At 28.7% G+C, this 18,978-nt stretch overlaps 1 protein-coding gene across 1 annotated transcript; it reads right to left on the minus strand.

The window, feature by feature from the left end:
- Positions 1-7,147: 7,147 nt before the first annotated feature.
- LOC113219343 lies at positions 7,148-8,187 on the minus strand. Its single transcript, XM_026445947.1, has 2 exons — positions 7,704-8,187; positions 7,148-7,158 (listed from the first exon to the last, which is right to left on the minus strand). Exons 1-2 carry the CDS (start codon positions 8,185-8,187, stop codon positions 7,148-7,150), a joined length of 495 nt encoding a protein of 164 aa, XP_026301732.1.
- Between the last annotated feature and the right edge of the window lie 10,791 nt (positions 8,188-18,978).

An 18,978-nucleotide genomic window follows, 5' to 3' on the forward strand; every position in this document is an offset into this window, starting at 1 on the left:
CACAGATTTCAATTTCTTTTTTGTAATTTTTTATATTCGGTGTATCGATAGACGTCGATGGAAATCCAAGAGCAACGTTGGACATTGTTGGATCACGATATTCAACATAGGACACAGATTTCAATTTCTTTTTTGTAATTTCTTATATTTGATTTATTAATGGACATCGTTGGATCACGACATTCAGCATAGGACACAGATTTCAATTTCTTTTATGTAATTTCTTATATTTGATTTATTAATGGACATCGTTGGATCACGACATTCAACATAGGACACAGATTTCAATTTCTTTTTTGTAATTTCTTATATTTAATTTATTAATGGACATCGTTGGATCACGACATTCAACATAGGACACAGATTTCAGTTTCTTTTTTGTAATTTCTTATGTTTGATTTATTAATAGACATCGTTGGATCACGACATTCAATATAGGACACAGATTTCAATTTCTTTTTTGTAATTTCTTATATTTGATTTATTAATGGACATCGTTGGATCACGATATTCAACATAGGACACAGATTTCAATTTCTTTTTTACAATTTTTTATGTTCAATGTAACGATAGACATCGATGGAAATCAAAGAGCAACGTTGGACGACATTGGATCACGATAATCAGCATACGACGTAGATTTTAATTTTTTTATTATAATTTCCTATATTCGATGTAAATCATAAGATGCATGCATCTTAGATTTAAGTCCTAGTTTTTCCATAATGTAAAATAGATATAAGATAGATATAAGATTTAGTATTAAGGTCTAGAATAAGATAGAGTTAAGAGTTCATCGATGGACGACGTTGGACGACGTTGGACGACGATGGATAATTTTTTTAAGAAAGGTATCATATTTTTTTCCTACGTTTAAGATTTAATTTTTAGATAATTAATTGTATTGTATTGTATTGTATTGTATTAATAAATTTGTTCAATAAATTAAACCTGATGGGTCTCGATGCGTAGTCACCTCCCCGTGGGTGAGACCCGGTAATTGGCATCGCTTTTCATATTTTTCATTTAAAGAAATATTTTGAATTGAATTGGAAATTTTTTCGAAAAGCGATGGCAAGCCAAGAACTACGCACACCTTCACTCTAGTCTAAAAAATGATTGCTGTACATTATTTTGATTAGTTATCAATGGACTAGACTGAAGGTACTAATAATATCTGAACAGGGATATTCTGGTCAATCCTTGTTTTTACATTATTTTTTAATTTTTCTAAATTAGACCAGAATGTCTTTGATACAGATATTAGTTAATTAATGAATTCATTATAATATATTTCATGTAAATGAAAGATGCGCGCATCTTAGCTTTAAGTGTAATATTTTTTAGGATAGATTTAAGATTTAGTATTAAGACTTAGATTTTATTATATTTATTGTAATTTGTTATACTCGATGTAAATGATAAGATGCATCTTACATTTAGGACCTAGATTTAAGTATAGTATAAGTATAATATAAGGTAGGCTTAAGATTTAGTATTAAGATTTATTAATTTTAATGTATTCATTGTAATTTATTATATTTCGATAGGATGCGTGCGTTTTAGATTTAAGTTCTAGTTTTAGATGTATTATAAGATAGATTTAAGATTTAGTATTAAGATTTAGAATAAGTTAATTTAAGATTTCATCGATGGACGACGTTGGACGACGTTGGATCACGATAATCAACATATGGCATACATTTTAATTTTTTTATTATAATTTGTTATTTTTACTAATTCAATGTAAATTGTAAGATGCGAGCGTTTTAGATTTAAGTTCTAGTTTTAAGTATAACATTATTTTAGGATAGATTTAAGATTTAGTATTAAGATTTAGAATAAGTTAATTTAGAAGATTTCATCGATGGACGACGTTGGACAACGTTGGACGACGTTGGACGACGTTGGACGACGTTGGACGACGTTGGATCACGATAATCAACATATGGCATACATTTTAATTTTTTTATTATAATTTGTTATTTTTACTAATTCAATGTAAATTGTAAGATGCGAGCGTTTTAGATTTAAGTTCTAGTTTTAAGTATAACATTATTTTAGGATAGATTTAAGATTTAGTATTAAGATTTAGAATAAGTTAATTTAGAAGATTTCATCGATGGACAACGTTGGACAATGTTGGACGATAATCAATATACGACATACATTTTAATTTTTTTTTATAATTTCTTATATTCGATGTAAATCATAAGATGCATGCATCTTAGATTTAAGTCGTAGTTTTTTGCATAATGTAAAATAGATGTAAGATAGATATAAGATTTAGTATTAAGATCTAGAATAAGTTAGTTTAAGAGTTCATCGATGGACGACGTTGGACGACGATGGATAATTTTTTTAAGAAAGGTATCATATTTTTTTCCTACGTTTAAGATTTAATTTTTAGATAATTAATTGTATTGTATTGTATTGTATTGTATTGTATTGTATTGTATTGTATTGTATTGTATTGTATTAATAAATTTGTTCAATAAATTAAACCTGATGGGTCTCGATGCGTAGTCACCTCCCCGTGGGTGAGACCCGGTAATTGGCATCGCTTTTCATATTTTTCATTTAAAGAAATATTGTGAATTGAATTGGAAATTTTTTCGAAAAGCGATGGCAAGCCAAGAACTACGCACACCTTCACTCTAGTCTAAAAAATGATTGCTGTACATTATTTTGATTAGTTATCAATGGACTAGACTGAAGGTACAAATAATATCTGAACAGGGATATTCTGGTCAATCCTTGTTTTTACATTATTTTTTAATTTTTCTAAATTAGACCAGAATGTCTTTGATACAGATATTAGTTAATTAATGAATTCATTATAATATATTTCATGTAAATGAAAGATGCGCGCATCTTAGCTTTAAGTGTAATATTTTTTAGGATAGATTTAAGATTTAGTATTAAGACTTAGATTTTAATATTTTTATTGTAATTTGTTATACTCGATGTAAATGATAAGATGCATCTTACATTTAGGACCTAGATTTAAGTATAGTATAAGTATAATATAAGGTAGACTTAAGATTTAGTTTTAAGATTTTTTAATTTTAATATATTCATTGTAATTTATTATTATTTCGATAAGATGCGTGCGTTTTAGATGTAAGGCCTAGTTTTAAGTACAATATTTTTTAGGATAGATTTAAGTTTTAGTATTAAGATTTAGAATAAGTTAATTTAAGACTTCATCGATGTACATCGATCGTTTTAAATATCATTTTTTAAGATAGATTTAAGATTTAGTATTAAGACTTAGATTTTAATATTTTTATTGTTACACTCGATGTAAATGATAAGTTGCATGCATCTTACATTCAGGACAACCTTTAAGGTATAATATGTAAATGTAATATATAAGGTAGTTTTAAGATTTAGTTTTTTAATATCATTATTTATTGTATTTTATTGTAATTTATTGTATTCTAAGTAAATGATAAAATGCGTGCGTTTTAGATTTAAGTTCTAGTTTTAGGTGTATTATAAGATAGATTTAAGATTTAGTATTAAGATTTAGAATAAGTTAATTTAAGATTTCATCGATGGACGACGTTGGACGACGTTGGACGACGTTGGATCACGATAATCAACATATGGCATACATTTTAATTTTTTTATTATAATTTGTTATTTTTACTAATTCAATGTAAATTATAAGATGCGAGCGTTTTAGATTTAAGTTCTAGTTTTAAGTATAATATTTTTTTAGGATAGATTTAAGATTTAGTATTAGGATTTAGAATAAGTTAATTTAAGATTTCATCGATGGACATCGATGGACATCGACGGACGATGTTGGACTACGTTGGATCACGATAATCAATATACGACATACATTTTAATTTTTTTATTATATTTTCTTATATTCGATGTAAATCATAAGATGCATGCATCTTAGATTTATGTCGTAGTTTTTTGCATAATGTAAAATAGATGTAAGATAGATATAAGATTTAGTATTAAGATCTAGAATAAGTTAGTTTAAGAGTTCATCAATGGACGACGTTGGACGACGATGGATAATTTTTTTACCAATTGTATCATATTTCTTTTCTACGTTTAAGATTTAATTTTTAGATAATTAATTGTATTGTATTGTATTGTATTGTATTAATAAATTTGTTCAATAAATTCAACCTGATGGGTCTCGATGCGTAGTCACCTCCTCGTCGGTGAGACCTGGTAATTGGCATCGCTTTCTAAAATCATATTTCACAAAATTTATTATTTTTCATTAAAGTTTTCGAAATATTTTAAATTTAGAAATATGAAATATATTTCATCAATGATAGTGTATGGAAAGCGATGGCAAGCCAAGAACTACGCACATCTGCAGTCCAGTAAACTTTGCATAATTTCATTTAATTATTTTAACTTTTAATTTCTAATTGATTAACTGGACTGCAGATATTAGTTATAAGTTAATGTATTATATAAATTAGAATAAGTTTATTGTAATAAGTGCGTTTCCATCCGTATCAAGATATACTCCATAATTTAAAGCGAAAACTAAAAATTTTTAATTTTTTTCTTCTTTTTTATATTCTCGCTTTTCGTTTTCATTATTTTTCATTTCGAGTTTTTATTCGTATAATTATTCCAATTATTTTTTACTTTCTTCCTCAAAATATCCTTTTAGTTATTTTATATTTTCTTCTTCTCTTTCGTCACTTATTTCAAGTCAATCTCCTGTCATGCAACAGTGGTCGAAATCGTTGGGCCGGTGCTCTACTTCCGGTGGCCAGTTGAGGGTCCGCGCTCTAATCGATTGGTACCTTAGTACTCGATTAGAGTTAGGTCTTGTGGTGGAACGTCGTCTTCGTAATCCGGCTCAAGGTGGTCAAGGATTTACTCCTTGTTCCTTCCTGTGTCGTTGGGACATAAGACGTTTGGCTATTAGGCCGCTGTCGTAACCCTCGATTGGTCACGACTGGCAAGTATCACCTGTCCATCGATTTTCGTAAGTCCACTGATGTAAGTCGTGATATGAGAGCGACAGAAAGGGTTGATTTTTCATCGATCACGTATCTTTCTTTTTTTAATTTATTCTTCTTATTATTTTCTCCATTTAATTGCTTTTTGAATATTTTGAATTCTTTCTTTTTTTACTGAAGTTTTATTTATAAATGATTTAGTATAATGATGATATTTTGATATTATATGATTTTATTAATGATGATATTTAATATAATATATGATTTTGAATATTTCTTTTTTTCGCTTTAAATTAGACGAGAGTATTCTTGATACGGATAATATTAATAGAAATATTATGTATTGTAAATTATAAATTTAAGATTTTAAGTTATAGATTAAGTCATTAAACTATCAACGATGGACGACGTGGGACGACGATGGACGACGTGAGACCTAATTTTTAATTTTATTATATATTTCTTATAATTAAGCGTGCGTTTTAGATATAATATATATATATATAATATAAAGCGAAAAATGTAAAAGATTTCTGTAAAAATTTTTGTAAAAATTTATTGCATGTTTATTGCATGTTTATTGCATGTTTATTTATTTTTATTTTTTATGTAATTTTATTGTTTATTTTTATAATTTATGTAATTAATCTTTATTTTATGTTTCAGATTTGTTTAATTTTTATATAATATTTTTCTTATGTATTTTTTATTTATTAATTTTAGGTCTCGATGTATAATCATCTCTTCTTTTTTTCGTGACTTTTTTCTCATGAATCATCATGAAAAAATTGTAAGTGTTCATCGGACTGATGCTCAACTTACGGTGGTCAGTCGAAAGTCCGCGCTCTGATCGATTGATATCTTTGGATATTTGATCAGAGATAGGTCCTATGTTGAATGTCGTCTTCGGTAATTCGACTTCAGTGGTATTAGAATGATTTTTAGTTCCTTCCTGTGAGTCGTTAGGACTATGTCTTGGTAATTCGACTCCGGTGGTCCTGAAATGATTTCTAGTTCCTTCTCGTGGTCGTTGTGGACTCTGTGCATTCAGCTACTAGGCCACTGTCGTAACTCTCTGCTGATCAACATGGTTATCATTTGTTTGATGACTCTTGTAAATCAACTATTGTAGAATTTAGATTTTCTTACACTATTTTTTTATTCTGTCAATAACTTTTTTTCGTTTGAAGTAAAACATGAATATCCTTAATATCAGTGATAGCAATAGGATGTATGACTCTTTGATTTAGTATTATCATTAGATTTATTATATTAAGATAGATTTAGTCTCATCGTTGGACATTGTAAAAAATATAAAAAAAATGGTGTAAAGATTATTGTCAAATTTCATTGTATAATAATTCAAATGATTATTTTATTTTATGTATTCGTGATTAATATTTCTTTTACATTTCAGATTTATTTTATTTTTATATATTTCTAATTTGTTCAATTTAATGATTAATTTTTAATGTTTTTTTTTTTATTAGGTTTAGGTGGGTCTCGATGCGTAGTCACCTCCTCGTCGGTGAGACCCGGTAATTGGCATCGCTTTCCAAAATCGTAAATCACAAAATTTATTTCATTAATGTTTTTGAAATATTTTAAATTTAAAAATATCAAATATATTTCATCAATGATAGTCTGTGGAAAGCGATGACAAGCTAAGAACTACGCACACCTTCACTCTAGTCTAAAATATGATTGCTTTCAATTATTTTGATTAATTATCAATGGACTAGACTGAAGGTACTAATAAAAATCTGAACAAGGATATTCTGATTAATCCTTTCTTGTTTCTCAATTTTTAACAAATTGAGCAACGTTATCTCCTTCCACTTTTTTCAAATAATATCAGAATATCTTTGATACAGATATTAGTTATTCTAGTGTACTCATTGTAATATATTATAATGAATTCGATATAAATAAGATGCGTTTTAGATTTAAGTCCTAGTTTTAAGTATAATATAAGATAGATTTAAGTTTTATTATTAAGGTTTAGATTTTAATATTTTTATTATAATTTATTTTATTGTATGTAAATGACAAGGTGCGCGTATCTTACATTTAAGTTCTAGTTTTAAGTATTATATTTTTTAGGATAGATTTAAGATTTAGTATTAAGACTTAGATTTTAATATTTTTATCGTAATTTGTTATACTCGATGTAAATAATAAGATGCATCTTACATTTAGGATCTAGCTTTAAGTATAGTATAAGAATAATATAAGGCTTTAGTATTAAGATTTAGTATTAAGATTTATTAATTTTAATGTATTCATTGTAATTTATTGTATTTCGATAGGATGCGTGCGTTTTAGATATAAGTCCTAGTTTTAAGTATGATATTTTTTAGGATAGATTAAAGATTTAGTAATAAGATATAGGTTCTAATATTTTTATTACAATTTATTAGACTCGATGTAAATGATAAGATGCATCTTATTATTTAGGACCTAGCTTTAAGTATAATATGTAAACGTATGATATAAGATAGCTTTAAGATTTAGTTTTTTAATATTATTTATTACAATTTATTGTATTTTACGTAAATGATAAAATGCGTGCGTTTTAAATTTAAGTTCTAGTTTTAAGTGTATTATAAGATAGATTTAAGATTTAGTTTTAAGATTTAGAATAAGTTAATTTAAGAGTTCATCGATGGACGACGATGGACGACGATGGACGACGATGGACGACGATGGACGACGATGGACGACGATGGACGACGATGGACCACGATGGACCACGATGGACCACGATGGACCACGATGGACCACGATGGACCACGATGGACCACGATGGACCACGATGGACCACGATGGACCACGATGGACCACGATGGACGTAGATGGACCACGATGGACGTAGATGGACGTAGATGAACGTAGATGAACGTAGATGAACGTAGATGAACGTAGATGGACGTAGATGAACGTAGATGGACCACGATGGACCACGATGGACCACGATGGACGTAGATGGACCACGATGGACGTAGATGGACCACGATGGACGTAGATGGACCACGATGGACGTAGATGGACCACGATGGACGTAGATGGACCACGATGGATGTAGATGGATCACGATGGACGTAGATGGATGTACATGGACCATGGATGTTGGATCACGAGAATCAACATAGGATATAGGTATCACTTTCTTTTTTAAAATTTCTTTTATTCCATTTCTCAACGTTGGACAATGTTGGATCACGATAACCAACATAGGATAAAGGTTTTAATTTCTTTTTTATAATTTCTTATATCCGATATCTCGATGGACGACGTTGGACGACATATCACGATAATCAACATACAACATACATTTTAATTTTTTTATTATAATTTCTTATATTCGACATCTCGATGGTCAACGTTGGACGATGTTGGATCACGAGAATCAACATGGGATATAAGTATCACTTTCTTTTTTAAAATTTCTTATATTCCATTTCTCAACGTTGGGCAATGTTGGATCACGATAATCAACATACAACATACATTTTAATTTTTTTATTATAATTTCTTATATTCGACATCTCGATGGTCAACGTTGGACGATGTTGGATCACGAGAATCAACATGGGATATAAGTATCACTTTCTTTTTTAAAATTTCTTATATTCCATTTCTCAACGTTGGACAATGTTGGATCACGATAACCAACATAGGATACAGGTTTTAATTTCTTTTTTGTAACTTCTTATATTTGATTTATTAATGGACATCGTTGGATCACGACATTCAACATAGGACACAGATTTCAATTTCTTTTTTGTAATTTTTTATATTCGGTGTATCGATAGACGTCGATGGAAATCCAAGAGCAACGTTGGACATTGTTGGATCACGATATTCAACATAGGACACAGATTTCAATTTCTTTTTTGTAATTTCTTATATTTGATTTATTAATGGACATCGTTGGATCACGACATTCAACATAGGACACAGATTTCAATTTCTTTTATGTAATTTCTTATATTTGATTTATTAATGGACATCGTTGGATCACGACATTCAACATAGGACACAGATTTCAATTTCTTTTTTGTAATTTCTTATATTTAATTTATTAATGGACATCGTTGGATCACGACATTCAACATAGGACACAGATTTCAATTTCTTTTTTGTAATTTCTTATGTTTGATTTATTAATAGACATCGTTGGATCACGACATTCAATATAGGACACAGATTTCAATTTCTTTTTTGTAATTTCTTATATTTGATTTATTAATGGACATCGTTGGATCACGATATTCAACATAGGACACAGATTTCAATTTCTTTTTTACAATTTTTTATGTTCAATGTAACGATAGACATCGATGGAAATCAAAGAGCAACGTTGGACGACATTGGATCACGATAATCAGCATACGACGTAGATTTTAATTTTTTTATTATAATTTCCTATATTCGATGTAAATCATAAGATGCATGCATCTTAGATTTAAGTCCTAGTTTTTCCATAATGTAAAATAGATATAAGATAGATATAAGATTTAGTATTAAGGTCTAGAATAAGATAGAGTTAAGAGTTCATCGATGGACGACGTTGGACGACGTTGGACGACGATGGATAATTTTTTTAAGAAAGGTATCATATTTTTTTCCTACGTTTAAGATTTAATTTTTAGATAATTAATTGTATTGTATTGTATTGTATTGTATTAATAAATTTGTTCAATAAATTAAACCTGATGGGTCTCGATGCGTAGTCACCTCCCCGTGGGTGAGACCCGGTAATTGGCATCGCTTTTCATATTTTTCATTTAAAGAAATATTTTGAATTGAATTGGAAATTTTTTCGAAAAGCGATGGCAAGCCAAGAACTACGCACACCTTCACTCTAGTCTAAAAAATGATTGCTGTACATTATTTTGATTAGTTATCAATGGACTAGACTGAAGGTACTAATAATATCTGAACAGGGATATTCTGGTCAATCCTTGTTTTTACATTATTTTTTAATTTTTCTAAATTAGACCAGAATGTCTTTGATACAGATATTAGTTAATTAATGAATTCATTATAATATATTTCATGTAAATGAAAGATGCGCGCATCTTAGCTTTAAGTGTAATATTTTTTAGGATAGATTTAAGATTTAGTATTAAGACTTAGATTTTATTATATTTATTGTAATTTGTTATACTCGATGTAAATGATAAGATGCATCTTACATTTAGGACCTAGATTTAAGTATAGTATAAGTATAATATAAGGTAGGCTTAAGATTTAGTATTAAGATTTATTAATTTTAATGTATTCATTGTAATTTATTATATTTCGATAGGATGCGTGCGTTTTAGATTTAAGTTCTAGTTTTAGATGTATTATAAGATAGATTTAAGATTTAGTATTAAGATTTAGAATAAGTTAATTTAAGATTTCATCGATGGACGACGTTGGACGACGTTGGATCACGATAATCAACATATGGCATACATTTTAATTTTTTTATTATAATTTGTTATTTTTACTAATTCAATGTAAATTGTAAGATGCGAGCGTTTTAGATTTAAGTTCTAGTTTTAAGTATAACATTATTTTAGGATAGATTTAAGATTTAGTATTAAGATTTAGAATAAGTTAATTTAGAAGATTTCATCGATGGACGACGTTGGACAACGTTGGACGACGTTGGACGACGTTGGACGACGTTGGACGACGTTGGATCACGATAATCAACATATGGCATACATTTTAATTTTTTTATTATAATTTGTTATTTTTACTAATTCAATGTAAATTGTAAGATGCGAGCGTTTTAGATTTAAGTTCTAGTTTTAAGTATAACATTATTTTAGGATAGATTTAAGATTTAGTATTAAGATTTAGAATAAGTTAATTTAGAAGATTTCATCGATGGACAACGTTGGACAATGTTGGACGATAATCAATATACGACATACATTTTAATTTTTTTTTATAATTTCTTATATTCGATGTAAATCATAAGATGCATGCATCTTAGATTTAAGTCGTAGTTTTTTGCATAATGTAAAATAGATGTAAGATAGATATAAGATTTAGTATTAAGATCTAGAATAAGTTAGTTTAAGAGTTCATCGATGGACGACGTTGGACGACGATGGATAATTTTTTTAAGAAAGGTATCATATTTTTTTCCTACGTTTAAGATTTAATTTTTAGATAATTAATTGTATTGTATTGTATTGTATTGTATTGTATTGTATTGTATTGTATTGTATTGTATTGTATTAATAAATTTGTTCAATAAATTAAACCTGATGGGTCTCGATGCGTAGTCACCTCCCCGTGGGTGAGACCCGGTAATTGGCATCGCTTTTCATATTTTTCATTTAAAGAAATATTGTGAATTGAATTGGAAATTTTTTCGAAAAGCGATGGCAAGCCAAGAACTACGCACACCTTCACTCTAGTCTAAAAAATGATTGCTGTACATTATTTTGATTAGTTATCAATGGACTAAACTGAAGGTACAAATAATATCTGAACAGGGATATTCTGGTCAATCCTTGTTTTTACATTATTTTTTAATTTTTCTAAATTAGACCAGAATGTCTTTGATACAGATATTAGTTAATTAATGAATTCATTATAATATATTTCATGTAAATGAAAGATGCGCGCATCTTAGCTTTAAGTGTAATATTTTTTAGGATAGATTTAAGATTTAGTATTAAGACTTAGATTTTAATATTTTTATTGTAATTTGTTATACTCGATGTAAATGATAAGATGCATCTTACATTTAGGACCTAGATTTAAGTATAGTATAAGTATAATATAAGGTAGACTTAAGATTTAGTTTTAAGATTTTTTAATTTTAATATATTCATTGTAATTTATTATTATTTCGATAAGATGCGTGCGTTTTAGATGTAAGGCCTAGTTTTAAGTACAATATTTTTTAGGATAGATTTAAGTTTTAGTATTAAGATTTAGAATAAGTTAATTTAAGACTTCATCGATGTACATCGATCGTTTTAAATATCATTTTTTAAGATAGATTTAAGATTTAGTATTAAGACTTAGATTTTAATATTTTTATTGTTACACTCGATGTAAATGATAAGTTGCATGCATCTTACATTCAGGACAACCTTTAAGGTATAATATGTAAATGTAATATATAAGGTAGTTTTAAGATTTAGTTTTTTAATATCATTATTTATTGTATTTTATTGTAATTTATTGTATTCTAAGTAAATGATAAAATGCGTGCGTTTTAGATTTAAGTTCTAGTTTTAGGTGTATTATAAGATAGATTTAAGATTTAGTATTAAGATTTAGAATAAGTTAATTTAAGATTTCATCGATGGACGACGTTGGACGACGTTGGACGACGTTGGATCACGATAATCAACATATGGCATACATTTTAATTTTTTTATTATAATTTGTTATTTTTACTAATTCAATGTAAATTATAAGATGCGAGCGTTTTAGATTTAAGTTCTAGTTTTAAGTATAATATTTTTTTAGGATAGATTTAAGATTTAGTATTAGGATTTAGAATAAGTTAATTTAAGATTTCATCGATGGACATCGATGGACATCGACGGACGATGTTGGACTACGTTGGATCACGATAATCAATATACGACATACATTTTAATTTTTTTATTATATTTTCTTATATTCGATGTAAATCATAAGATGCATGCATCTTAGATTTATGTCGTAGTTTTTTGCATAATGTAAAATAGATGTAAGATAGATATAAGATTTAGTATTAAGATCTAGAATAAGTTAGTTTAAGAGTTCATCAATGGACGACGTTGGACGACGATGGATAATTTTTTTACCAATTGTATCATATTTCTTTTCTACGTTTAAGATTTAATTTTTAGATAATTAATTGTATTGTATTGTATTGTATTGTATTAATAAATTTGTTCAATAAATTCAACCTGATGGGTCTCGATGCGTAGTCACCTCCTCGTCGGTGAGACCTGGTAATTGGCATCGCTTTCTAAAATCATATTTCACAAAATTTATTATTTTTCATTAAAGTTTTCGAAATATTTTAAATTTAGAAATATGAAATATATTTCATCAATGATAGTGTATGGAAAGCGATGGCAAGCCAAGAACTACGCACATCTGCAGTCCAGTAAACTTTGCATAATTTCATTTAATTATTTTAACTTTTAATTTCTAATTGATTAACTGGACTGCAGATATTAGTTATAAGTTAATGTATTATATAAATTAGAATAAGTTTATTGTAATAAGTGCGTTTCCATCCGTATCAAGATATACTCCATAATTTAAAGCGAAAACTAAAAATTTTTAATTTTTTTCTTCTTTTTTATATTCTCGCTTTTCGTTTTCATTATTTTTCATTTCGAGTTTTTATTCGTATAATTATTCCAATTATTTTTTACTTTCTTCCTCAAAATATCCTTTTAGTTATTTTATATTTTCTTCTTCTCTTTCGTCACTTATTTCAAGTCAATCTCCTGTCATGCAACAGTGGTCGAAATCGTTGGGCCGGTGCTCTACTTCCGGTGGCCAGTTGAGGGTCCGCGCTCTAATCGATTGGTACCTTAGTACTCGATTAGAGTTAGGTCTTGTGGTGGAACGTCGTCTTCGTAATCCGGCTCAAGGTGGTCAAGGATTTACTCCTTGTTCCTTCCTGTGTCGTTGGGACATAAGACGTTTGGCTATTAGGCCGCTGTCGTAACCCTCGATTGGTCACGACTGGCAAGTATCACCTGTCCATCGATTTTCGTAAGTCCACTGATGTAAGTCGTGATATGAGAGCGACAGAAAGGGTTGATTTTTCATCGATCACGTATCTTTCTTTTTTTAATTTATTCTTCTTATTATTTTCTCCATTTAATTGCTTTTTGAATATTTTGAATTCTTTCTTTTTTTACTGAAATTTTATTTATAAATGATTTAGTATAATGATGATATTTTGATATTATATGATTTTATTAATGATGATATTTAATATAATATATGATTTTGAATATTTCTTTTTTTCGCTTTAAATTAGACGAGAGTATTCTTGATACGGATAATATTAATAGAAATATTATGTATTGTAAATTATAAATTTAAGATTTTAAGTTATAGATTAAGTCATTAAACTATCAACGATGGACGACGTGGGACGACGATGGACGACGTGAGACCTAATTTTTAATTTTATTATATATTTCTTATAATTAAGCGTGCGTTTTAGATATAATATATATATATATAATATAAAGCGAAAAATGTAAAAGATTTCTGTAAAAATTTTTGTAAAAATTTATTGCATGTTTATTGCATGTTTATTGCATGTTTATTTATTTTTATTTTTTATGTAATTTTATTGTTTATTTTTATAATTTATGTAATTAATCTTTATTTTATGTTTCAGATTTGTTTAATTTTTATATAATATTTTTCTTATGTATTTTTTATTTATTAATTTTAGGTCTCGATGTATAATCATCTCTTCTTTTTTTCGTGACTTTTTTCTCATGAATCATCATGAAAAAATTGTAAGTGTTCATCGGACTGATGCTCAACTTACGGTGGTCAGTCGAAAGTCCGCGCTCTGATCGATTGATATCTTTGGATATTTGATCAGAGATAGGTCCTATGTTGAATGTCGTCTTCGGTAATTCGACTTCAGTGGTATTAGAATGATTTTTAGTTCCTTCCTGTGAATCGTTAGGACTATGTCTTGGTAATTCGACTCCGGTGGTCCTGAAATGATTTCTAGTTCCTTCTCGTGGTCGTTGTGGACTCTGTGCATTCAGCTACTAGGCCACTGTCGTAACTCTCTGCTGATCAACATGGTTATCATTTGTTTGATGACTCTTGTAAATCAACTATTGTAGAATTTAGATTTTCTTACACTATTTTTTTATTCTGTCAATAACTTTTTTTCGTTTGAAGTAAAACATGAATATCCTTAATATCAGTGATAGCAATAGGATGTATGACTCTTTGATTTAGTATTATCATTAGATTTATTATATTAAGATAGATTTAGTCTCATCGTTGGACATTGTAAAAAATATAAAAAAAATGGTGTAAAGATTATTGTCAAATTTCATTGTATAATAATTCAAATGATTATTTTATTTTATGTATTCGTGATTAATATTTCTTTTACATTTCAGATTTATTTTACTTTTATATATTTCTAATTTGTTCAATTTAATGATTAATTTTTAATGTTTTTTTTTTTATTAGGTTTAGGTGGGTCTCGATGCGTAGTCACCTCCTCGTCGGTGAGACCCGGTAATTGGCATCGCTTTCCAAAATCGTAAATCACAAAATTTATTTCATTAATGTTTTTGAAATATTTTAAATTTAAAAATATCAAATATATTTCATCAATGATAGTCTGTGGAAAGCGATGACAAGCTAAGAACTACGCACACCTTCACTCTAGTCTAAAATATGATTGCTTTCAATTATTTTGATTAATTATCAATGGACTAGACTGAAGGTACTAATAAAAATCTGAACAAGGATATTCTGATTAATCCTTTCTTGTTTCTCAATTTTTAACAAATTGAGCAACGTTATCTCCTTCCACTTTTTTCAAATAATATCAGAATATCTTTGATACAGATATTAGTTATTCTAGTGTACTCATTGTAATATATTATAATGAATTCGATATAAATAAGATGCGTTTTAGATTTAAGTCCTAGTTTTAAGTATAATATAAGATAGATTTAAGTTTTATTATTAAGGTTTAGATTTTAATATTTTTATTATAATTTATTTTATTGTATGTAAATGACAAGGTGCGCGTATCTTACATTTAAGTTCTAGTTTTAAGTATAATATTTTTTAGGATAGATTTAAGATTTAGTATTAAGACTTAGATTTTAATATTTTTATCGTAATTTGTTATACTCGATGTAAATAATAAGATGCATCTTACATTTAGGATCTAGCTTTAAGTATAGTATAAGAATAATATAAGGCTTTAGTATTAAGATTTAGTATTAAGATTTATTAATTTTAATGTATTCATTGTAATTTATTGTATTTCGATAGGATGCGTGCGTTTTAGATATAAGTCCTAGTTTTAAGTATGATATTTTTTAGGATAGATTAAAGATTTAGTAATAAGATATAGGTTCTAATATTTTTATTACAATTTATTAGACTCGATGTAAATGATAAGATGCATCTTATTATTTAGGACCTAGCTTTAAGTATAATATGTAAACGTATGATATAAGATAGCTTTAAGATTTAGTTTTTTAATATTATTTATTACAATTTATTGTATTTTACGTAAATGATAAAATGCGTGCGTTTTAAATTTAAGTTCTAGTTTTAAGTGTATTATAAGATAGATTTAAGATTTAGTTTTAAGATTTAGAATAAGTTAATTTAAGAGTTCATCGATGGACGACGATGGACGACGATGGACGACGATGGACGACGATGGACGACGATGGACGACGATGGACGACGATGGACGACGATGGACGACGATGGACGACGATGGACGACGATGGACGACGATGGACGACGATGGACGACGATGGACGACGATGGACGACGATGGACGACGATGGACGACGATGGACCACGATGGACCACGATGGACCACGATGGACCACGATGGACCACGATGGACCACGATGGACCACGATGGACCACGATGGACGATGGACCACGATGGACCACGATGGACCACGATGGACCACGATGGACGTAGATGGACCACGATGGATGTAGATGGACCACGATGGACGTAGATGGACCACGATGGACGTAGATGGATGTACATGGACCATGGATGTTGGATCACGAGAATCAACATAGGATATAGGTATCACTTTCTTTTTTAAAATTTCTTTTATTCCATTTCTCAACGTTGGACAATGTTGGATCACGATAACCAACATAGGATAAAGGTTTTAATTTCTTTTTTATAATTTCTTATATCCGATATCTCGATGGACGACGTTGGACGACATATCACGATAATCAACATACAACATACATTTTAATTTTTTTATTATAATTTCTTATATTCGACATCTCGATGGTCAACGTTGGACGATGTTGGATCACGAGAATCAACATGGGATATAAGTATCACTTTCTTTTTTAAAATTTCTTATATTCCATTTCTCAACGTTGGGCAATGTTGGATCACGATAATCAACATACAACATACATTTTAATTTTTTTATTATAATTTCTTATATTCGACATCTCGATGGACGATGTTGGATCACGAGAATCTCAACGTTGGACGATGTTGGATCACGAGAATCAACATGGGATATAAGTATCACTTTCTTTTTTAAAATTTCTTATATTCCATTTCTCAACGTTGGACAATGTTGGATCACGATAACCAACATAGGATACAGGTTTTAATTTCTTTTTTGTAACTTCTTATATTCGATATCTCAACGTTGGACAATATTGGATCACGATAATCAACATAGCAAACAGGTTTTAATTTCTTTTTTAAAATTTCTCATATTTGATATTTCGATGGACAATGTTGGACGATGTTGGATCACGATAATCAACATAGGATACAAGTTTTAATTTCTTTTTTATAATTTCTTATATTCGATATCTCGATGGTTAACGTTGTACGATGTTGGATCATGTTAATCAACATAGAACAAAGGTATCACTTTCTTTTTAAAATTTCTTATATTTAATTCTCAACGTTGGACAATGTTGGATCACGATAATCAACATAGGACGCAGGTTTTAATTTCTTTTTTATAATTTCTTATATACGATATCTGGATAGAGAACGATGTTGGATCACGATAATCAACATAGGATATAGATTTTACTCTCTTTTTTTATTTCTTATATTCGATATCTCGGTGAACAACGTTGGACGATGTTGGATCACGATAACCAATATAGGATACAGGGTTTAATTTCTTTTCTATAATTTCTTACACTCGATATCTCAACGTTGGATGACGATAATCAACATAACAAACAGGTTTTAATTTTTATTTTAAAATTTCTTATATTCGACATCTCGATGGACAACGTTGAACGACATTGGACGACGTTGGAAGACAATGGATCACGATAATCAACATACGACATACATTTTAATTTTTTTATTATAATTTCTTATAATCGTTCAATAAGATCAATAGAGAGTTTTCTAGATTTAAGTCCTAGTTTTAAGTTAATAAATTTTTTTAGATAGATTTAGATTTAGTATTAAGATTTAAAATAGTTTTAATTTAAAGACTTCTCCATGTCAAAATTGGTACGATGTGTATCGACGTTGGATGACGTTGGACGACGTTGGATCAGATAATCAGCATACCACATAGGTTTTAATTTTTTTATTATATTTCTTATAATTCGATATCTCGATGGTTAACGTTGTACGATGTTGGATATGTATATCAACATAGAACAAAGGTATCACGTTTCTTTTTTTAAAAAATTTCTTATATTTAATTTCTCAACGTTTGGACAATGTTGGATCACGATAATCAACATAGCGACGCAGGTTTAATTTTTTTTTATAATTTCTTATATACGATATCTGGAAGAGACCCGATGTTGGATCACGATAATCAACATAGGATATAATTTTACTCTCTTTTTTTATTTTCTTATATTTCGATATCTCGTGAACACGTTGACGATGTTGGATCACCATAACAATATAGGATAGCAGGGTTTAATTTCTTTTCTATAATTTCTTACACTCGATTATCTCAGCGTATGGATGGACGATAATCAACAGATTACAAAAGGTTTTAATTTTTTATTTTAAAAATATTGTCTTATATTCGAGCATCTCGATGGACAACGATTGAACGACATTGGAACGACGTTGGAAGACATGGATCACGATAATCAGACATACGACAACATTTTAAATTTTTTTATTATAATTCTTTATAATGTAAAATCATTAAGGATCATAAGAGTTTCTAGATTTTAAGTCTAGTTTTTAAGTATAGGACCATTTTTTTATGGATCAGATTTGAAGATTTAGTATGAAGATTTAAAATAAAGTTAATTTAGGACATTCGTG

Source organism: Apis mellifera, assembly GCF_003254395.2.
Source record: "Apis mellifera strain DH4 linkage group LG10 unlocalized genomic scaffold, Amel_HAv3.1 GroupUN_15_associated_to_Group10, whole genome shotgun sequence".
Lineage (NCBI taxonomy): Eukaryota > Metazoa > Arthropoda > Insecta > Hymenoptera > Apidae > Apis > Apis mellifera.